Below are 23,754 nucleotides of genomic sequence, written 5' to 3'. Positions count from 1 at the left end.
TGTACCCGCTCTGATACCAAATGAAAGTTTAATATGGGTATGAAATACCCTTGAATGTTTAGACCTCCAGATACAAAAATACCAATTCAAGCTTTATATCAAACAATTAATGTGCGGAATATGATAATAAACTTATAACAAAATTGATAAACCAATCTAAGCCAAATATAAAAACATCCACAGCAGTAAATATAAGGCAAAGATAAAAGAAAGAGAGATGCAAACACACGGACAACACACGATGTGTTATCGAAGAGGAAACCGAAGTTCTCGGCGTAAAACCTCTCCGTCGCCCTCCAAGCGGTGATAAAATCCACTAAAGAATATAGTTGGGATACATGAACAGCAGAAGACCCTCCAAGCCTAATCTACCCAAGTAACTAAGTCCTCCAAGCTTCTTGCTCCAACGAGGTTACGCCGAACCTATTTCTTCTTTAGCTTGCCGGATTCCGCTACTTGACCATAGCATCAACCAATGTATATTGGTTCCTTCCTAAACTACTTCCCTAAGCACCAAATGGACCTTCTCACAGACGTGGGTGTGGTGAGATAAAGATTTAGTAAATAATCTCTCAAATGTATGACAATGGAGAGGAAGAGAGTAGAGGAATTTGTAGAGTCTCTTTAGATGAAGATTGGGGATGAGGCAATCTTGTTTTTCTCTAGGGTTTTCTCTCTCAAAATTCTCTCTAGAAACTCTCTCAATATGATGGGTATAAGGGTGTATATATAGTAGAGTGAAAAGGGAATGCAAAACGTCAGTTTTTGCCAAACAGGGCAAGTTGGCGACTTGGTTTCGCGGCTTGTCCAAGTCGCAAGTTCAAGTCGCGACGTAACGGCCTGGCCAGACTGGAACTTTTGTCCTGTAGCGTGACAGCTGACGCGACCCTTCAACTTCCCAGTGTGCCTCTCACGTGCCAGCTTTTGGCGGCTTGCCAGTCGCGATCCACCCGCGAGCCCTAGCCGCGAACCTCTGTTTTTCTTGCACACTCTTGAGCTTTTCTTCACAACTTCTCACACACTACCCTTACAATTTTTCCACCTAAGTACAAGGTTACTAAGTACTAAATTACAAGCAAATTGGTCACGGAATAAAGCCAATTAAATGGTTGATTAAATTCAACCTTACAACAACAACAAAAAATCCTAATTAAAACGTCTCATTTAAGTTTGGAGATAAACTTTTTCCAATGTTTAATTATTTGCATAAAATTGGGAATGGTATTGAGGCAAGGGATGACTGAAGGATGAGGCCTTCATCCTTGCCTTGCATAGTTTTTTCTTTGCCCTGTTCTTGTCCCGCCTTGCATAATGGGGCAAACTGTCTTGCCCCTAATCTTGCCCTTCCCAATAAAACTCTACTTCATGTTAATCCATTTCACCTCAATCCACACTTGTTACAATTTTTTTTTATATATAACCCATTCAATTAATATAAATATACTTTTTTATGTGAATATAAATATACTTGAAATTACTATTTAATTGATGACATCAAATCAAACTAAGTGCATATAATCATAAAGAGAAACCATTTCTTAAAATTCTCTACTATAATCAATTTACCATTTTTAGGCATATTGATACTCTAAAATCAACATCCAAACCATATAAGTTGAAATTGTTCAAAAGTTTAGAAAAATTAAAGAAAAATGTCCACACACCCCCTAAACTTTTATTTTGGCAAATTTACTGAAACTATACACTTGTGCCAAATCACCACATCTGTTAGCTTGGTGTTAAAATTCTAACAAAGTATGCACGTGAGACATACATGATCATGATGTTTAAAATACCCAAAAAATAATAATAATAATAATAAAAACTAAGAGGAGATTTTTTTTTTTTTTTTAAGGAACTAAGAGGAGATCGAGTGAAAGGTTTTGAGTTAGAGAGACGATTGGTCAGAATTTAGAACCACCGTGGCATTTCTCCCTCTGTGCCTGAAGTCTTTGTCTTGCCTTCCATGGTCCCGCGGCACTGTTCAACCGCATATATGGATCTCTTGTTCGATAGCCATCATGTTACTGATATTTGCATTCCAAAGATTTTTCAAGATGTGTTTGTTTCAGGAGTCTATTTTCCTACAATGAAGTTTGATTTACAAGGTTGGAATGTCAGATTTCACTGATGTTTTACCTTTCAAGCATTATGTGGACGAATGCCTTGGGATCTATATTCAACAATCAGACCAAAATCCAACCCTAATAGCGATTAGCAAAGTCCCCCAATAGATATTAATAATCTTTACCATTGTCTTGCCTTCCATGGTCCCGCGGCACTGTTCAACCGCATATATGGATCTCTTGTTCGATAGCCATCATGTTACTGATATTTGCATTCCAAAGATTTTTCAAGATGTGTTTGTTTCAGGAGTCTATTTTCCTACAATGAAGTTTGATTTACAAGGTTGGAATGTCAGATTTCACTGATGTTTTACCTTTCAAGCATTATGTGGACGAATGCCTTGGGATCTATATTCAACAATCAGACCAAAATCCAACCCTAATAGCGATTAGCAAAGTCCCCCAATAGATATTAATAATCTTTACCAGCCCAACAAAGAAAACTACCAAAACCCACCAATCCAATTCTAGATTCCAAGAACACACATAATTAAATTCCACCAAATTCATCTCAAAACTCTTTTCTTTTCTTTTTTTTCTTTTTTTTTTCTTTTGTGTGTGTGTGTAAAAAATTAAATATAAATTCATTCAATCAAAAACTAAATAAATAAATTTATTTAAAAAAAAAAAAAAAACCTCTTTTTGTTTGGGTTTCTTAGGGATCAAAGTCTGAGGATCTTCATAGGCGTAATCCCCTATATCTAGATCCATCATAACCTCCTTAAATTGAAACTAACTGGATTTAGAGAGATTTGAGACTTTTTTTTTTTTTTTTGGGTGTAAGGTGCAGATCCAAATACATGAATGGACAGCATTGTCGGACATAGATAGCAAGATGGACTTCCGGCGCCGGAGGGAAGGATGCCATGATGGTTCCAATTGATCATCTCTCTCTCTCTCTTTCAAACACTTTTCTCACTCTCCTTCCACTCCGTTCAGATTTCAGATTTAATTTTTTAAGCATCACGTGTCTCACATGCATATTCTGTCACACATGCGAATATTCTGTCAGAATTTTAACATCAGCATAACAAATGTGGTGATTTAGCACATATATATATAGTTCAAGGAGTAAATTGGTCTGTATCAAAAAAAAAAAAAAAAAAAGAGTAAATTGGTCCAAATAAAAGTTTAGGGAGTGTAATGGCCACCAACTTAAGGTTAAGGGTGGCTACACTGGCCCTTGTACAATCTGTTTCCCACAACTGTTACCTTCAAAAAAATGGTAAACGTAATCTTATGTAGATTGATGACCATTGTGAGTTACCTAACAAAAAAAAAAAAAAAATACAGGTTTCAAGGAGTGGGATGGACACACCCTTTGAATTGGTGGAGGCTAAGGTTTAGCCCCGCCAGCCACCATGAATCTCCTTGTGTGGAACTGTCAGGGGCTTGAGAACCTGGGAATAGAGAGAGAGCTTGGAGATATAATCCGAACAAAAGATCCCTCTATTGTATTTATAGCCGAGACATGGGCAGACAAAGCAAAACTAGAGATCATACAGAAATAGTGACTTCGAAGACAAGTGGTTGGTTCCAAAAGAAGGGCATAGAGGTAGCATTGCACTCTTTTGGAAAGCCTCGATCAACATAGTAGTGGTGGACTTATCAAACTACTACATTGATTGATAAAGATACAGACAATGAATGGCGATTTACAAGTTTTTATGGGGAACCAGATACCTCAAGAAGGTTTAGCTTGGGATAGTCTCAGAAATTTAAATTACCATCCTAATGTACCGTGGCTATGTGCAGGAGATTTTAACGAACTCATTAGGCAAGATGAGAAGAAAGGTGGAGCAACCCGAAGCCATGGACAAATGCAATTGTTCAAGGATGTAATAGATGAGTGTGGCTTTATGGACCTTGGCTATATGGGTACTCGTTTCACCTGGAGCAAACACTTTGTGGATGGACATTCAATATAGGAAAGACTAGATCGCAGCCTGGCTAAAAATCTGTGGTTCATGAAATTTCCTGGATCCATTGTTAATCATCTCCATTGCAATTCTTCAGACCATTGCCCATTATTGATTAACCTATCCCTTTTGAGTCACCACCACAAAAGCGGCCCTACAGATTTGAAGAAATGTGGCTATTAGATGAAAGATGTGCTGAAACCATGGAAGCCTCATAGTCTTCTTCTCAACACGGAATTAGTGACAGTAGTATTTTGAAGTGAGCTGAGACTTGTGGGAAAAATCTAGCATGGTGGAATCGAAACTTTTTTGGGAATGCAAGAAAGGAGTTGGATAAGAAAAGGTCATTACTAATACAAGCCAAAAGTGTTGCANATTCACCCAAATCAAGTTAGCATATGCTCGATGTGGAACTCAACACACACCTACACAACACATACTTAAACAATATCCATTCAATTTTTGACATTACAATCTCCCTTACGGAAAAGAGCTAGTCAATCTGCACTGTACCAAAAAATGACTAGTATAGTCACAAATAAGGCTCCCTATAATTGATAATAAAGCTTAGATTAATCTGATAAATGCCCGATATCGTCTCAATTAATACACACCCACATAATACATACTCAAAAACTTTCCAATTATTGAGAACTCTACCATATATGTAAACATATGTTAAGAAAAAACCAAGATAGAGAATAGATGGAAAAAAGAGTCCCAGAGATGAATTGAAAAATAGCATTGATGCCATTGACAATCAAAACAAGCACTCCATCTGGCTGCTTGAGAAATCCATAAAGTCTACAAACATGTCCTCAATATTGTGGTTATATATGGAAGACCCTTATAATTTTCAGTTGGTTTCTTCTTTACCACTAGCAAAAAATCATAATTTGTTTGTTACCCAAACGTCATTAAGCTCCTGCTTCTAATCAATTTTTTAATCTATTTTGAATCAATTTGAATACTTGAAATGAATTTTACGTTTTTTATGATTATTATTATTTGGAAATTAGTAAATTGCATCACCTGAATCATGAATGGCTTAGAATAAATATATATTATAGTCCTTGGTGTTAGAAAACCACGATATTTCATAGTATTAGGGAACAACATGGTTTATGTAGTTAAGATAATACGTTAATATATAATATTCTAACAAGAAGGATCCATAAATGGCCTAAACAGATACAAAACAAACACACCAAGTATATATAGGCAAGGTTTTTAAACCCGGACCGGACTGTATGGTCCGGCTGGGAAAACCTCAAACCGTTCAGAATTACGATTCGTTTAACATCAACAACCTCTTCAGGCAAAAAAAGTAAGGACCCGTATGAACTGCGGTCCGATCGCTCGATTCTGTGAACCGTGAGCGATTCCAGTGGTTAAGTCATAGCTATTTTTATTAAAAAATAAATAAAATCATTACAAACTCACAGCACCAAATCACCATTGTTGAAGCTTCAACCATAACATTCTGTCAAACGTTGAACTCGCATCAATGTTCTGGATAGTTTTAGGCGGAAATTTCTTTTCGGCAATGAGAGCTTATGCGAATTTTTTTTGACAAAAATAAAAGAAAAGAAAAGAAGAAGAAAAGAGCAGCCACTACACGGTGACAATGTAATGCTTTGCAAGAGTTTTTGACCAAAAAAAAAAAAAACATGATTGTTTTCGTGAGTGAAACTGAGGAGGCAGAGGAAGAGTTTTGTGAGGACTAAGGAGATTTGTGAAGAAGAAAGAGTGAAGAGGGTTCATCAAAAAAGAGAAAGAGGGAACACTGAAGAAATGTGTAGGCAACTAGGCATTGGGAAAGTAAAAGAGGCATTGGGAAGGTAAAATTTTTAAATGGGTAGATGAGAAAAATTTAAGATATTAGTAAATAAATAAAAGAAAAAAGAAATAGATAAAGATGTAGAATTATAAACAGTGGAGGAGATAAATCAATCAATCCAACGGTGGAGAAAAAATGAAGAAAAAATAAAAGAAACAGAAAAAGGAAAAACAAATTGTACTTAGGCAATTTGAAAAGGTGAAATGCTACATCCACAATATTTTTACAACAAATTAAGAGAGGTTAGTTATTATTGGTTCAAATTTAAATTTAGCACTGAAATTAATTTTTTAACTCAACAATAACAACCTGCCACTTATGATTTGTTGTAAAAATGTTGTTAATATATATTTTCTCTTTCAAAAGTATAAGAAATTTAGAAGAGGAATGAGATGTCCACAGTATTTTCATAACAATATTATAGTGGATGATATAATAAGTATAAAACTTTTATACTCATTATATCATCCATTATAATATTGTTATATACTTATTTATTTGTTTATTTATTAGGTTTGCTTAAGATTTAGTATTTTTTTATGTGTCTTATGAAAATTATGATATGAAAAATATATTTGAAAGATAAATCTCATATTTATTTGGAGACTATTTTAGCTAATTTTTCTATTTTTACTAATTTAATGTATTTATTTATATTTAAAATAATTATTAAATTAATTATGACGTTATCACGGTTCGACCTCGGTTCGACCTCAAAAATCTTGAACCTCTTCCTTTAACGGTTCAATGAACGGTCCAGGTTTCAAAACCTTGTATAGAAGTGGCTGGATTTTAAGAACAAAAACCAATCATGTGGCAAGGTTAAATGTTATGGTCTTCAAAGACCTATACAAGATAGAGGTGGCCTACTTACAAGGCCAAAAACCAATTAACGAGGTTGGTTGGTGGAGTAATTATAGGATTATACAATTTCCTTAACTATTTTATATGGCACATTGTTGTCTGTCCAATTCTTCTATCTTATTTTTTTGCTTCACCTTATATTCCACCAATAAAAATTTGTCATATATTCACATAATTAATTAAATACTACCATTAATTAATAATAGTAGTATTAATAAGTCAATAATAGTAGTATTTAACTAATTAGGTAAACATGTGATAAGTTTTTATTTGTGAAATATAGAGTGGAGCAGGAAGAGTGAGATAGAAGATTTGAATTCCATTGTTGTTGGTTGTCTGCCACTTTCTCATAAACCCACCATTCACATTTTGCCAAATTAGAGTTGTGGCCTAAAATGGTGTAGTCCTAGATTTTTTTTTTGGTTCGAGACCTTGATGGCTTATCACCTTGGTAGTCCTAGCCTTAGAGAGGTCTAACTGCAATTCAAGTCCTATAATCTTGGGTCAGGCCTAGGCCTATTGGGTTGCACGAGCCCACCCCCTTTAGGCCTTCATAAATTTAAATTGCAAATATTATATGATACAAAGGTAAATTTTATTTTATTTTATTATTATTATTTTTTTGGAGAAACACAAAGGTAAAATTTGTGTTACATTTTATTCCAAATTCTTAACTAACCAAACTCTTGAAAGGAAGGATAACGCATACAAAGACAATTTTGTTGGACTCTAACATATATTTATACCAAATCAAGGTTGATGCTTCTCTCCAACTTCAACATCATCAATAGGGGCACAATTGTGGTGTAATTCACGTGGGCCGAAAGAAAGTGTCTGTGTGATCTTTGGCATGCTGTTCTGTCTATTAATCTGCTGCTTTGGCATGCTGCTGCCTTTATTAAGGCTTTGATTTTTCAGATTGATCTCTTGATCGTTTGCTTGCATCTCAATGGCTCCTTTAACAAGCTCAGTTGGACTTTCTTCTCGCATTACATCCCTTGATTTAACTGACATCTTTGACTTGTTCTTGTAAATTGTGTAGAGGATGAGTTGAGTTGCACCCAACACAAAGCCTATTGCATTTGGCACCTGAAATAACTGTTTGATTAAATTTTTTTCCCATATATATGCATAGAGATTGTGTAATTAATTTATTTATGAAGATCTTTTTATCTTGGTAATATCAATGAAAATAGAAATTTACAAGTTTGCAAAATGTCTAAATTTGTTGAAATGAGTGGAAAAACAAATTTATTATCAGAAAATGGAGGGTTTGAAGTGATTTTATTGACTAAAGAGTAGTGTGCCTCCACTTCACTTTGCTCTCTTACGCCTTGTCCATAGAAACAAAATTCTTTTCATTTCACTTAAAATGGTTAAGATTTTATTTTATGGATTTGAAAGTGTATTAAATTTGTAATATTTAATCCGTAGTAAAATTGATCTATTTTAAATCTATTAAGTGCTATATTTTACAATTTATTGGTGCGAGGGTCTAATTCCATGGTTGCTTGTAATTATAAATGTTTTATTATAAAATCTTCCTATACTTATTAAGAGATTAAAACAGGAATAGAAAGATCATGGGTTTAATTTTGTTTAAAAAAAAAAAAATCATGGATCGACTTAGATAAATAAAAGGACAAGAAAAGTTACTCCGACAAAGAAGTCTTTGATGAGCACAGAATAAATACACCATATGCCTGCATTGAGAAATAGGAAAAATGAAAGGGAAAATAGCATGTACTCCACACTCTTGGTCTTTATCACTGTTCTCTGTCATAAATTGAACAAAAAAAAAAAAAAAGATTAATTGGTGTCAATTAAATTATAAAAGACTAGAAGTAGAAAAATCAAGATAAAAGAGTATTATATATATTTACCACATAGAAAACACTTTCATAAAAACGTTAAAATAGCTAATTGATTTATGTGTGTGGGTAAATGAACTGGACTGGATTGGACCAAATAGACTAAAATGGACCAAACTAGATCAAACATGATTGAAATGAGCCAAAGTGGACCAAAATGAACCAACTGGACCATATTAGCATATATATATATATATATATGGAGAGAGAAGGAGATGATGGAATAATAACATTTGGTGACGAAATAATTCGTCACCTAATATGAAAAAAAGGGTCTAGGAGACGAAATATTTCATCACCAAATATGGTTGAATTAATAAATAAATAAATAAATGGGTTCTTTGACAAAATATTTCGTCACCAAATATGCTAAATTAAAAAAAAAAAAAAAAAAAAAAAGGTTTTGGCGACGAAATATTTCATTGCCAAATATGATTTAATAAAATAAAATACATTTGATGACAAAACTATTTTATCGTTGAATCATGTATTTAGTGAGGAAAACATTAGTTGACAAAATGGTTTCGTCACCAAATTTTTTTTTTTTTTTTTTGAATAGTCAGACCTTTTGGCGATGAAATGTCTCGTTACCGGGACTTTTGGCTATGCAGTATACATGAAGAAACTAATTTCATTGCCCCAAAAAAAAAAAAAAAAAAAAATTCATTGCCAAAAACCATAGGCAACGAAAATAGGACTAATTTTCATCACCAAAAATACATTTTGTTGTAGCTCTAAAGAAAGAGGATGCTTCGGCACCCCATTCAATACATATTGCTAATATTTTTATGATCATTTTTTTTAGTGAAACTATGACCAATTACAATTTTTTTTAGAAGAATATTTTATTGCATTTAATTTGATAATTATAATGGAGGAGAGAGAAATTGAACCCTAAATGTCATGAACACACCAGGAAGTACCAACCAATTGAGCTATAATGTTCTTACATTGTTGGCAACAAATAATATGTATAATGAGTGAAGAAGCATACCATGGATGAAAGAGGTGATGCATACATGGCAATGGTTATTCCAGCACATAAGATTCCAACAAAGATCAACTGTATGCTATTATCATGAATGGCTAGAAGAGTTATTGCAATTACCGACCCAGGAAGGCCGACATTGAATACAGCTATTGTATTTGCAATCTTAATCTGAAATATTACATTGGTAACTTTGTGTTAATTAAAAAGAAATAATCTCAGTAATGATAGAAATTCACTCATAGCAAACTTTTAATTTTTTAGTACAATCATATCATGCTCAAAAAAGGAAAAAAAAAAAAAAAAGGATTTTTTAAAACGTAATAGTTTGACAAAAGCATACTATTTAAAAACTGAATTATGCATCCATATGACTTTTCCAATTTATTCGGGGTTCACAAAAGTTCCTCAAATTCATGGGTATAATTGTTTTATTCTGCAACATCAAAATTTTTGGTTTAACTTGTTTATTCTCAAACAGACATGCCTGACATTGAGCGCTAAAACAACTTTTTGTGTGTGTGCGTGTGTGTGTAAAAGGCGCATATATGGGTGCTCTCTGTGCTATGATTATTCTATCTCTTCATCTCACAGTTCACACACACTAGGAATAAATCTCTTAGAGTGACCCCAAAATGCTAACTAAGAGTTTTAAATCTACGTCATCATGTATCTCATGAGGCCTTGAAATCACTAGACCAATACTATGGGGTTAGCACTACAACACAATTAACCATGCATATATATATGAGTGATGCATGGGAACTCTATGCTCTACCATGTATGTAAACATATTTTAAGAGAAATCAAAAATATATTAATATCACCTTCTTATCAGGGGGAGCATAGATGAGAAAAAGAGCCACATAGATGAATTGAAAAACAGCACCGATTCCATTGACAGTCAGAACAAGAAATCCATCTGGCTTGAGAAGTCCATAGAATGTCCACAAACATGTGCTCAATAGAGTGGTTATATATGGAAGAACCTTATAATTCTCAGTTGATTTCTTCTTCACCACTTGCGAAAATGTCTTTCTATAGGGAAAAAAAAAAAAAAAACCGATAATTTGTGTCTCTCCCAAATGTCATTAAGCTCCTGAATCTAATCAATTTGTTAATCAGTTTGAACGAACGCTGGAATTTTTTTTTTTTTTTTAGAAAATAGTAAATTTTAAGCATCATGCATGTCTGTGTGTTCTAAATCCAGTACAACAAAAGAAAGCATACTTATGATGCCACAAGCTTACCGATCAGATTATTGGAGCATTTTGTTCCCTGGATGATCTTCTTGATTGTGCAACAATGAGAAATGTTGTATTTATTTAATTGTATAAGTCCAATTACTTGTAACAACTTTAAAAGGGCTTGGAAGTATCAAAGTCTTTTATACCAAATGAGGTTAAGAAGTGAAGAAAGGAAACTCTTTTTAACCATTTCAAAACCTTCCTCGTTGAGCTTTTGGTATTGCTTTCAGTGTAATCAAGCATGTCCACATAACTATTGATCCACTTTTAATATTAAAGTCTAAACCAATTATAAGTCATCTTCTCTGCTTACTTCAGTAGTTCCTATAGTCTAATAAAGAGATCACAAAAATCATTGTATGCCTTACATTGGAGATGTGAAAACCAGTACAGAAATTATATTGCCTGCAAATAAATTGCAAGAAAAATAAAATCGTTGAGCAATTCTTCATTGGAAGAAAATTGAAAACAAAATCAAAATAAGGCCAGAGACTGAGAATCCAAGAAACAACCATTGAGATAATTTTTAATAGAGAAAATAAACCAACCGATAATGCCAATGATGAAGCTCAAGCTAGCCATGCAAGCTAGAGTGGAGTTGCTGAAGGAATGAAGAGATGGTGTGATGGGGGTGTATGCATGAGAAGAAGAAAAGAAGGCGTTGGTGTCTATTGTAGATGATGATAATGATGGAGGGGATGATATAAATTTTGCTTTTATAGATTCTAAAATGTGTAGAAATCAAGTAGAAGTTGCCACGTTTAAACTTTTAACTTTGTACTTAGTTTGTAGTTATTATTTGTGGGCGGACCACCATTATCTTCTGCCATGCACAATTTTTCCATCCTATGTTTTTGGGTTATTGGAAAAGTTAGAATATTGATTATCATTTGTAACATTTTTCATCATCTTGGAATATAAACAAAAACGAGAACATATGCTCTATATCCATTAAGAAGAAGAAGAAGAAGAAAAAGTAAATTTCTCATAAATATTTGAAGTAATTGGGTCTTGAAATAATAGTCTTTTTTATCATTTTCATATTAAGAGATTTTATTATACCTCTGTGTTCAATATTAACAATTTTTTTCAAAAAGTTACATGGTTTTGATTCAATGATTAGGTTGTATGTATAAATCAACAAATGGAACAAGTGAAATTAAAGTATCCTATTAACAAATGTATGTAATTCTTCTCTTATATGTGTATATGTATGTGGGATCCACATGTATATGCACATCGCTTTTATAAATGTTTTCATTACATTAATATCACTAAAAAAAAAAAGGAACCGGCCCACATATATGGGTCTGGGCTTGTGTCCAGAGCCAGTGGCTAGTAGACTCGTTAAGATACGGATATGTGTCCACATCGCAACGTGTCCAGTGGCACTAACCACTGGACAAGTTTCCCCCCACATATATATAAGTATGTAAATTGGCACATCTAGTGCCAACTGGTGAAAGCCCAGATCAGTTGAGAAAGCAACTTTCTTTCATTGACATGATCATAAGGGACTCATAGTAATACATGAAGAGACATATAATGGAATAACTTTTTAATTGGATTGTATTGGCTTCTCAATGCACATATTATTCTCGTTAATTATTATTATCATACTTTTTAAATGGGATAAATAAGTATGTGAGTGCGGGTAAAAAAGGAACCTGGAGGTTGAGGTCACAAAGAATGAGACATCTACTTGCCAAGAGGAGACACGTCTTGTTACTTTCTTTTGCCTCCCCCAGTGTGATGATGATATGAATTTAAATTTCAAACATTATGCTTAGTACTGTGAAAGTTACTGATCTTGTGGTGAACAACACATGGAAGGAGTAAAATAATATATTACATATTAAAGGACGTAAGAAAAGCACTATTCCAGTAATCTCTAATAAGAGAGATGGAATGTGATGTACTGGCAAACCAACTTATTCCAAAATTGGAAAAGCCGTAGGAAAGATATATATATATATATATATATATGTCAACAAGAGAGGAATTGAATGTCCAACCCATGATCTTTAATTTGGTGATCACTTAAAATTTGACTTCAATGATTGACGAAGGTTGCAAGGGATTGACAACACTCGCTCTCCTTAAGACTTAACCTTGGGATGGTGGCCTATGAGAGAGAGTTTTATTATTATTATTATTATTATTATTATTATTATTATACGAGATAAGAATGATTTTATGGAATTGCTTTATGAAGCCAAACTCTTATAATATGTGAGACCTAGAAAGTAAAAGGCACTTTATTTGGGATGTATCTGTGTTGGACACTTGGCAATTTGCATTCATTGAAGTGAACATATATGTCTTCTTCTTGTTCATGTTGTTGCAAGTACATATTCTCAAATTGAAAAAAATGAATTTTTTTTTTTTAATAATCAAATTGAGTGGAAATGGGCATATAGGATGATCTCAAACAAACAAACCAGCAAAAAAGAAAGAGAGTACATATTCTCAAGAAAACAAGCAACCCAAACATCTAAGCAACCACTTAGTGAGTGGTTGGATAGGAATTATAATTCCTGTGTTTGTGTTTTTGCATTTCTTTTTTTCTTTTTTCTGCTATTGTTTTTGACTTTTCAACCCTTTCACTATTCACTTTTCAACCTGTGCACTGTTCACAGCAAAATAAGTGATGGAGTGCACGCTAGTGGGTTTCGTGCACTGTTTACAGGACCCACAAATTTTATTTTTTAGCAACTTTTTCATTAAAAAGAGTCCCACGGTACTATTCACACATTTAAAAATTATTTTGTTATAATGTTTTCAGTTTTAGTTTTCAGTATTCAACAAAGGTGCGGTTTGGATTGCGCGTCTACGTCTGGCATTTTGGTTCTCCTTTTTCTTTTTTTTTTTCAAGCCGCTTATGTTGACTTTCAAAGACAAATTTTACTGTTATAAACAGTATATGCATTGTTTACCCATTGTACATATATTGTTCATGTATTTAAAATATGAAAAATAAGTTTCACAGTACTATTCACATATTTAAAAATTATTTTGTTACAGTATTTTCAGTTTTCAGTTTTCAATTTTCAGTTTCAGCAACAATAAGTTCAATTCAAACGGATAAGTTGTATCCAAATGAACCCTTAAAGAATTAATTTAACTCTCAATTTTGTGTGTATAAAACAAGTGCTATTTACATACTTTTAATATAGGACAATTGGTTAATATAAGTTTTCTTTTGTTAATTACAGGAGTACAATTTGGTTATGACATCTTAAAGGAAGGCACAAAGCTACAAATTAACCTCGAGAATACAAAAAACAACGTATACCTCTCAAAAATTTTCATATTTCACTGCACACATACCTTGAGATTTATTCATGATTTCTCAACAAATGTTTTCGGAGATTGTGTTAAGCAGAGATAATTCACTTCGATATTTTTCCCCTCAAGAAGTAAGACACATGAGAGAATTGATTTTGTGTGGTTTATATGGGCTTTAAAACCATTGAAAATTTTTAAATTTCACATATCTCTCATCAGGCAAAAAATTGGAGGGAATGTGAAGATTTCAATAGAAGGAATCATTTCTCAACATAAAAAAAACGCACGAGAATCAAATCCTTCCAACCGTTCTATCGAGAATAGGAAAAATGAAATTGGGAATAGACTTGGGGCAAAATTGGGACCCAACGTAATCACAGAAGATTGCAAGTGGAGGCACAACGTAATTGAGGGGAAAAATAATAAAAATTTTAGGGTATTAGCAATAAGAATGAGTTAGAAATAAAAATGTTCTAAATTGTACACGTAAAACAGAATTTTGTACTACTATATATACAACTTCATACAAAAAAACGATTATGAGGCCTAGGCATTCTTAATTTCTTCCCTTTGATCAGCTCCATTAGATAAATTTTATCAAAAAAATTTCGGTAATATGTAATTTTGGTTTTTTGTTAAAAGAGCAATGGTTGCAGAGTTGTCACCATCATCAAATGAAAAGTGTGGAGATGTACTAAACAATGAGGAAGTTGTAGAAGCACGTTTCTGCACTTCTCATGTTCTAGGCGGCTCTTCAATAGTTCTTAATTTGTTTCTTCATCATGTGTACATTGTACAAGTACTATTGTATTCTCTTATATTCTATTCCAGAAAGCATAATGTTGGCAGATTCAGGCCCACCATTGAAACTAGATGCGCCTAAACACTGGTCAAGTTTGTATGATTGAAAATTTGAGCCGTATACCCTTTTTTTTTTTTTTTTTAAGGAAATTATGAGACAAAAAATTGTAGTTTTTAGTAACACATTTCCTAAATGTGTGACAAAAAAATATAATAGTTATCTTTCTTTTTTTAATATATATATTTTTATAATTTGTAAAAAAAAAAAGAGAAAAAACTAAGATAAAAAAAAATGTTAGAATTTCTTGTTTATTCCGATTCTAACTCACTAGAAATCCTAAAAGTCACGAAGTATATGATTTGGGCAAAAAACTCTTTTGGTCCTTGCATTTTGGGGTTGCTATTAATTTGGTATTTACATTTTGGTAGTAGTTAATTTAGTTTATATTATTGTTAACTTGCAATCAATTTTCATTAATGAGATGACGATAGAGACCAAATTACTGTAAGTTGAAAATAACATAAATCAAATTGATTGTTAGCAAAATGTAAGAATCAAATTAATAGTGACCCTAAAATTGAGGAACTGAATATTATTTTCTCATCAAAGGTAATGACAAAATTGAAATGTCAGTGCTATTGTGAGGTAGGAATACCTATTTACTCAAAAGAGAGAGAGAGAGAGAGAAAAAAAAAAAAAAGGTTTAGTTTTATTAGGAAGGAGTTTTGGACAACATCATTAATTGGTGGACTATTGGGATGTGGCAAGAATGGTGGGATTCTTCTATGAACTACAATGAATACAAACTCCTCCTCATATTAATGATGTCAATACAACTCTGTTGGTGTCGATTTTATAGCCCACCGCAGGAATAGGTAATTAAATCGAGAGTTAGTCATAATTAAAGGACCAAAAGTACGTATAAATAGAACAGGTTAAAACTCTTTTTTTTTTTTTTTTCCTTTATATATATGTTGAAAAAGATTTTTATTCTTGTTATGTTTAACATAATATTTGAATAAATCATATTATTATTTGGAAAAAAATTTTAAGATGTTCGAGACCTAGTGGAGATTGACGGAAATTTATTATGTTTGTACCTTCTATTGTTGCTTATATATGGGGAAATATGTTTAAGATGGTCTTTGAAGGAAAGAATCACTATTTTGAATCCAAATTCCTTTTCCCCAACTATACTTCTAATAATTCTGGATTTACATATAAAAAAGGACGAGGTTTAAATTAAAATTTGGTATGGAAATCATGTTTACTTGATAAAAATATCATGGACATGTTTAATTTGTTATATGTATATAAATATGTTTAATATTGGAATTATCTAATGAAAATAAAGAGTGAGCTTAAGGTTCAAGATGTTGGTATGTGATTATAATTCCAAGGCTTTCAAAAAGGGTGCCCATAATTGGATACCTACAATAATAAAAGAGAGTTCCATTCATCAACTTATCATGTTATTAAGTAGAGTGATATGAAGTGCTTGGAGTTTAATATGTTGTATAAGATTAACTTGGTTGGAAAATAATAGTTCCCTTTTATTAGGAAGAAAATAATTGATTTGATTATTTCATTAAGAGATGAATAGTGTAAGATGTGATATGAATGATAAATTTATGTAGAAGTTAATCTTTTGTAGAGGTAATTTGAAATAAGGATTCATATCCTTAAAGTGGTGTAAATATTAGATAGAAAAAGATGTTAAATGCAAATAATCCTACCTATGATGGAAAAGTTACTAAAATGTGTCTAGTAGAAGAAAAAATAGTTAGAGACAGTAAAGAAAAAAGACGAAGGATATTGTAACATTTTTGTAAGGTTGAATTTATTTAATCATGTGTTGGTTTTATTCCGTGCCAAATTTGCTTGTAATTTAGCAATTAGATACCATGTTCTTAGGTGGGAATCATGTAAGGGTAGTGTGTAAGAAAGTGTGAAGAAAACTCAAGATGTGTGCAATTCAAAGAAGTCTCGTGACTGGATCTCGCAACTAGTTTGCAACTGGCAAGTTGCTAGAATGACACATGTGAGAAACATGCAGGGGGAGCTGAAAGGTCTTGACAACTTGAGCATTACAGGACAAAATTTCTAGTCTAGCCAGGCAGTTAGCCCGTGACTCGTTCTAGTCGCTAGGCCAAGTCGCCAGAATGTTCTGTTTGTTGAAAACTGATCTTTCGCATTCCTCATACACTCTACTATAAATACCCTTATACCCACGAAATGTAGAGAGATTCTAGAGAGAATTTTGAGAGAGAAACCTTAAAGAAAAATAAGATTGACTTATCCACAATCTTCAACCTTTAATTCTCCAAGTTTCTCTACTCTCACCCTTTCCATTGACATATCCTTGAGAGGTATATTGAGCCAAATCCTTATCTCACCATACCCATATCAGTGAGAATGTATTTTGGTGCTTGGGACCTATTCAGAAGGGACCTATTCATTTTGGTTGATGCAATGGGCTATTGCGGGATTCGGTAAGCTAGAGAAGACAAAGTTCGGAGTAACCCTGTTGAAACAAGAAGCTTGGAGGGCTTAAGTGCATTGGGTAAATTATGCTTAGAGGGTCATTTACTATTCATGTATCCTAAGTATATTCTCTAGTGGATTATTGACTACTTGGAGGGTGGCGGAGAGTTTTTTCGTCGAGTACTTCGGTTTACTCTTCGATAACACATTGTCGTGTTATCTTTGTGTTTGCATCTTTCTTCCTTTTCTCTTTACCTTTTAATTACTGTTGTGTTAGTTATTAATTATGGTTTAGAGTGTGATACCAATTTGGTTATAGCTTAGATTTCATTTTCCGCATATATATATTGTTTGATTATAAGCTTGTGTTGGTATTTTTAATTTGGGGGTTTAAACGTTCATAGGTATTTTACAAACTATTTGAACTTTCAATTGGTATCAGAGTGGGTGCACTTGTTGTGGTTTAATTACCCAAGTGCGATCATTGACCCCTGTTGAGATGGATCGATCTGAATTTCTTAATGCTCATTCATATTTTGATGGAAGCAACTATGCATTTTGGAAAGTTTGCACAAACAAAGCTAGCAAAAAAGAGAGTACATATTTTCAAGAAAACAAGTGACCAAACTTCTAAGCAACCACTTAATGAGTTAATGTAACTTTCAATCTTGTGGGTATAAATACAAGTGCCATTTACTTAATTTGTATATAGGAAAACTGTTTAATATCAGTTTTCTTTTGTTAATTACGGAAGTACAATTTGGTTATGACAACTTTGACGCCTTAACAGAAGGTGCAAAACTACAAATTAGCCATGAGAATATAGAAAACAATGTAATACCTCTCAAAATTTTGCAAAATTCACTGCACACATACCTTGAGATTTATTCATGATATCTCGACAAATTTTTTTCGAGATTGTTTTAAGTAGAGGTTGTAAGGTTGAATTTAATCAACCATCTTGTTGACTTTATTCTGTACCAAATTTGCTTGTACTTTAGCAATTAATAACCATGTATTTAGGTGAGAATCTTGTAAAGGTAGTGAGTGAGAGAGTGTGAAGAAATGCTCAAGATTGTGCAAAGAAACAGGGACTCGCGACTGGATCTCATGGGTGGCTCGCGGCTTGCAGGTCACCAGAAGTTGCACACGTGCCAAGCATGCCAGAAGCTGAAGAGTCATGCCAGCTATTGCACTACAGGACAAAAGTCTCAGGCTGGCCAAGCCGTTAGCTCACGGCTTGAACTTGCGGCTTAACCTAGTTGCGAGGTTAAGTTGCCAAAACACCCTGTTTGGGAAAAACTGACTCTTCGCATTACATTCTCACTCTAGTAAAAATACCTCTCATTCCTACGAAATGTAGAGAGCTTCTAAAGAGAATTTTGAGAGAGAAACTCTAGAGAAAAATAAGATTGATTCATCCACAATCTTCATCTAAGAGACTCTTCAAATTCCTCTACTCTCTTCCTCTCCATTAATACATCCTTGAGAGGTTCTTGACTAAATTCTTTTCTCACCACTCTCACGTATGTGAGAAGTTCTTTTGGTGTTAAGGGAAGCAGTTTGAAAGGGACCAATGGTTATTAGTTGATGCTATGGTTTATAGCGGAATCCGAAAAGCTAGAAAAAATAAAGGTTTGGTGTAACCTCGTTGGAGTAAGAAGCTTGGAGGGCTTAGGTACCTAGGTAGATTAGGCTTGAAGGATCTATTGCTATTTATGTATCCCAGCTTCATTTTCTAGTGGATTATTAACCGCTTGAAGGGCGACAGAGAGGTTTAACGCCAAGGGCTTCGATTTCCTCTTCGATAATACATCAAATGTTGTTCTTGTGTTTGCATCTCTTTTTCCTTTATCTTTGCCATTTAATTACTGTTGTGGTTATGATTATTTATGGTTTAGATTGTTTATCAATTCTATTTTAGCTTATGTTCATGTTCCGCACATTTATTGTTTGATAATAAGCTTGAATTGGTAGTTTGTATTTTGGGGGTCTAAACGTTCATAGTGGTTTATACACTATTTGAACTTTCAATTGGTATCAGAGCTGGTACACTTGTTGTGGTTTAAATACCTAAGTGTGATCCTTGACCCCTCGTGTTTATTTGTCATGGATTGTGCTTTGTATGCCTCTTTGTATGATTTGGTTGGTAATGAATGTAACATGCCACGTGTTTGTGAAAATGCCTCTATAAGTAATAATCCTCATAATTGTAATGCTATGTTACATGAATCTTTGGATGTTGTTGATATTCCTAACATCAAACTCTTGAAGAAAAAGGCTAAGAAGTTTAATAAGGATTTGAGCAAGTTATTTTATGAAAATAATGATTTGATTGCTAAGCTCAATGAATCCAACAAATTGGTTGAAAAATATAAGATATTTGCTGAAAATTTTCTTGAAAAGCTAAAAGAGTTTGAATGTTTGAATATGGACTTGGATGCTAAACTTATTTTGTCTAACAAATTTGTTGATGAGCTAAAATGTAAGAATGAATCTCTGAAAATGCATGGCAATTGTTTGATTACTGAACCTATTGCTAAAAAGGATGAAAATATATGTTGCAATCATGTTGTGGCACCCGATTTTGTGCCTAGTGTGTGTTCTATCTCAAAGAACAAATCGGTGTACATTCCTCCACACAAAAGAAATCAAAAGGTGGAGAGAAAAGCTCTTAAGCCAAGGCCTCCGTTTAGGTCTCAATCTAAGGTTTTGAATGGATCTAAATTTGTTCCAACTTGCCACCATTGCGGTGTAATTAGTCATATAAGACCTCAATGCTCTAAGTTGAAGAGAGAACAAAACAATGTTGTTAAATCCCTTCCCAAAAAGCCTAATAGACCTAAATGCATTGTTTTTTACCATTGTGATACTTTTGGTCATCTAAGACCTCATTGCTCTAAGTTTCGTGCTCTTAAAAGAATCAAAAGAAAAGAGAAACTTGAGCTTCTTGAAAGTTATGCTAAAAAGAGTAAACTGGATTTAAGTAAAAATAACATGTTGTTAAAGAAAGTGTTTAATACTCTTAACTCCTTGACTATGTGTATCTCCGGTTCTCATTCTTCCAACCCTCGTCTCACTTCTCATGAGACACTCATTTTAAACAATCATTCCATTTGGATAAGGAAAGGTTCCTATAGTTGAGCTTTTGCTCGTTTGGTCCTTGATCTAATTCTTTCAATTTTTGTAAGACCTTTCATGCATTGAATGTCATATCTTCATGCATTTTGTGCATCTTGTATTTATTCATATGTATTGTTTTTGTTTTGATTTTACTTTTATGTTTTAGTTTTGTGTGAGTAAAAATTCCAAAACCACATAAAAAGTTAAAAATTCAAAAAGTTTGATTGTATATGTTTGAGCATATATCACATGTGAGTTTTGCCTTGTACCTTTGTACTAATGGCTTTATGCATTTACGAGCTTAACTTGTTCTTTATGCACTTATATCTTTGTGGGAAAAATCTTGACATCTTTGTGTGATTATTATAAATCGATCTTCAAGCTTGTCATGAATGATTAGTCAATAGTCATGTTGGTTTTGATATATGTGTAGACTTATGCCTATATATCTTCCTACCCTTTTATTTTTATTGCTTAAAGAGCTCAACAAATGTAAATCTCAAAATGAAAAGAGATAATGAGCTGCAAAAGCCGTCGCACATACTAGTATTTGACTAGGAAAAAGGGAAAATGACTTTTATGAAAATGTATGATGCCCAAAAGCCAAAGGCTTGTTCATCAAATTGAAATATCAAAAATTTCAGGCATCGATCTCAAAATGAGATGTATTGATTCAAAATGATCAAATGTTATGATTTGTAAAGAAGCCAAATGAAAAGTTGTAAAGATATGTAATCATTTTCTTGTGGAATGTCATAATCTTTTTTTCTATAATTGAGATAGACCACTTAATTTAGTACTAGTTGTGTATGATATGATTGAATTGATTATTGAAGTTTCACTCTAGACTATGGACTATTCCACACTTGATACACACACATAACACACATGCCTAATGTTCAATGAATGCCTTATTCATTTGTTCGATTGTACTTGTTTAAATGTGATGTGTGAGTGCTCAACTTTATATTGATCAATCTAAAAAGATTTTTGATCAATTTATGTGTTTTTGGAAGTGATTTTTACCACTCTTTGTGTTCATGTTTAGTGCTTACTTTGTTTTTCATAGTTTAAACATGTTCTAGGTTGAAAAACAAGTGTCAATTTTTGGTAACTCATTTTGGTGACTTGCAAGTTGCGAGTTTTGGCTACTCGTTTTGGCAACTTGCAAGCCGTGAGCTCTAGTAGCGAGTTTACACAGAAGGTTTTGGCAACTCACTCGCGACTCGCCTAGTCACGAAATACCTAGAAATAACTTTTTAAAGGGCTTTTCTTAGGAAACTTGATTTAAAATTCTCCCATCCTCTTTTAAACCACTCTTTCAATATTTGTACATTAATACGCAATCAATTTGAATGCTTTTTCATTCCATTATCATCTCTAAGGTAATTCTAAACTCTTTTCATTGTTTTTGATCCTTAGAATATGTTTTGGAGAGTTTTGTGCTTTTGATTGGGATTTTCATCATAGGGGTTGGGAAAACTTAATTTTTCTTAATTTTTTGTATGGGATTGGTTTCTTTTGATAATTTGCTTTAGATGTTGGCCCCTTGTGACAAAAAGAACATGTATTAAGGGTGGTTTTTATGATGTCCATGCATTGTTTTACATTGTTGTTCATAGTATGTATGTTAGGTGTTTGATAAAATGCCTCTTAGGCATTTTCTTGCTTTTTTGGACTTTGATGAGTACCAAACCTTGGGGTTTCTCACGTTTCTTCATTAGGAACACCTTGCCCCACATGTGCATTTTTCATGCATTGGTCATGCATTGCACATTGCCACCTCTTGCACACACCTTACTACCCTTGTCATGCCTTGGTTTATACCTTGTGTTTTCATCCTAACTTGTCATGTTTTCCCTATGTTTTGTAGCATTTTTTTTTTGTCTTTTGTTTGAGCTTCATTTCTCATTCATCTTGCACCCCTCATGCATCATTATCTTTGGTCGTACCTTCATCTCTTGCCCTTGTTTCTCCTTGAACCTTTGCCTATTCCTGACAAAAAGGGGGAGAGTATACTCTCTAGAGTATATCGGAGAGTTTTTGTCATTTCTATATGACTCTTGTGCACATTCTTAGGGAGAGAAATTCTATTTCACGTGCACATTTGTAGGGGGAGAGATTTTCCCAAAAGGAGATGCATATGTAAAGGGAGAGAAGACATTGAACTAATAAGAAAACTCTGTTTTATTTGCTTTGCATATACCAAGGGTGTTCTCATTGCATCATATGTATGTTGGGTGTATAATCAAGTTGCTCACATGTTTCACATCATGTTTACTTGATTGCATTTTACTTGTCCTTTTATTACTTGTTTTACCTTGAGGGTCTAATGTGTTTTATGCAAGTGTTTCAAGTTACAGGTATATATGTTCCAAGTTCATCACAACTCCTATGATTCATGATAGGAGAGTGATATGATAAGGGAAGTACTTTATAGTTTGTACCCATGTTGACTTTGTAAGCTTTTAGGGTTTGTTTCTATGCAATTTGTAGCCTTTTATGGTTTGTACCATGCTTATGTAGCCTTTATGCTTTGTTGCGTTGTACTTCAAACTAAATGTTATGCATTTTCTTTAAGTTCTCTCACTCTTGTACCCTTGTAGGATTTTATTCCTAGATGGACATACTTCATGTATTGTGCATTGGTTGAGTGTTGGTCATTCAAGTGATTTGCTTTGTACTTATCAGTTTGAATGTCCGGATGTTCATTCTAAGTGAGAATGAGCATTGCGGTCACTATCTTACAGTGATTACTTGTTTGATCAAGCCATGGTTTATTACTTTATTCCATTTTGCTTGATCATATTGTACTTGCTCCATATGCATTACAAGTTTTCTGTATACAATGAACTTATTGTGTTATTGTGTTTCAAGAGATGTTTTGGTCTTACGCTTCAAGAGCTTCATAGATTCTAGAGTTAGGTGTGAGTGAGTTTTCCAATTGTTCCCAACTCATGAGTTAAGTCTAGAGTTTGTTATAGGGTTTTGTCACAAAATAGCCAAATGGGGAGATTGTAAGGTTGAATTTAATCAACCATCTTGTTGGCTTTATTCCGTACCAAATTTGCTTGTATTTTAGCAATTAGTAACCTTGTATTTAGGTGAGAATCTTGTAAGGGTAGTGAGTGAGAGAGTGTGAAGAAATGCTCAAGATTGTGTAAAGAAACAGGGACTCGTGATTGGATTTCGTGGGTGGCTC

The 23,754-nt window shown here is 33.4% G+C and overlaps 1 protein-coding gene across 1 annotated transcript; it reads right to left on the bottom strand.

The window, feature by feature from the left end:
• Positions 1 to 7,499: 7,499 nt before the first annotated feature.
• LOC112016226 (bidirectional sugar transporter SWEET17-like) lies at positions 7,500 to 11,437 on the bottom strand. The gene is made up of 6 exons (XM_065771768.1): positions 11,404 to 11,437; positions 11,224 to 11,260; positions 10,436 to 10,646; positions 9,615 to 9,779; positions 8,406 to 8,525; positions 7,500 to 7,838 (listed from the first exon to the last, which is right to left on the bottom strand). Exons 1-6 carry the CDS (start codon positions 11,435 to 11,437, stop codon positions 7,500 to 7,502), a joined length of 906 nt encoding a protein of 301 aa, XP_065627840.1.
• Positions 11,438 to 23,754: the final 12,317 nt, after the last annotated feature.

Source organism: Quercus suber, unplaced genomic scaffold (assembly GCF_002906115.3).
Source record: "Quercus suber isolate HL8 unplaced genomic scaffold, Cork oak 2.0 scaffold_48, whole genome shotgun sequence".
NCBI classification, from domain to species: Eukaryota; Viridiplantae; Streptophyta; class Magnoliopsida; order Fagales; family Fagaceae; genus Quercus; species Quercus suber.
This window is presented reverse-complemented; position numbering and strand designations above follow the sequence as displayed.

Coding starts and splice junctions, on each gene's coding strand:
- LOC112016226 (XM_065771768.1), bottom strand. CDS start 11,437: ATGGCTAGCTTGAGCTTCATCATTGGCATTATCG. Junction 11,261..11,403: donor CTTCATCATTGGCATTATCG/GTTGGTTTATTT, acceptor ATTTATTTGCAG/GCAATATAATTTCTGTACTG. Junction 8,526..9,614: donor CATCACCTCTTTCATCCATG/GTATGCTTCTTC, acceptor AATTTATGACAG/AGAACAGTGATAAAGACCAA.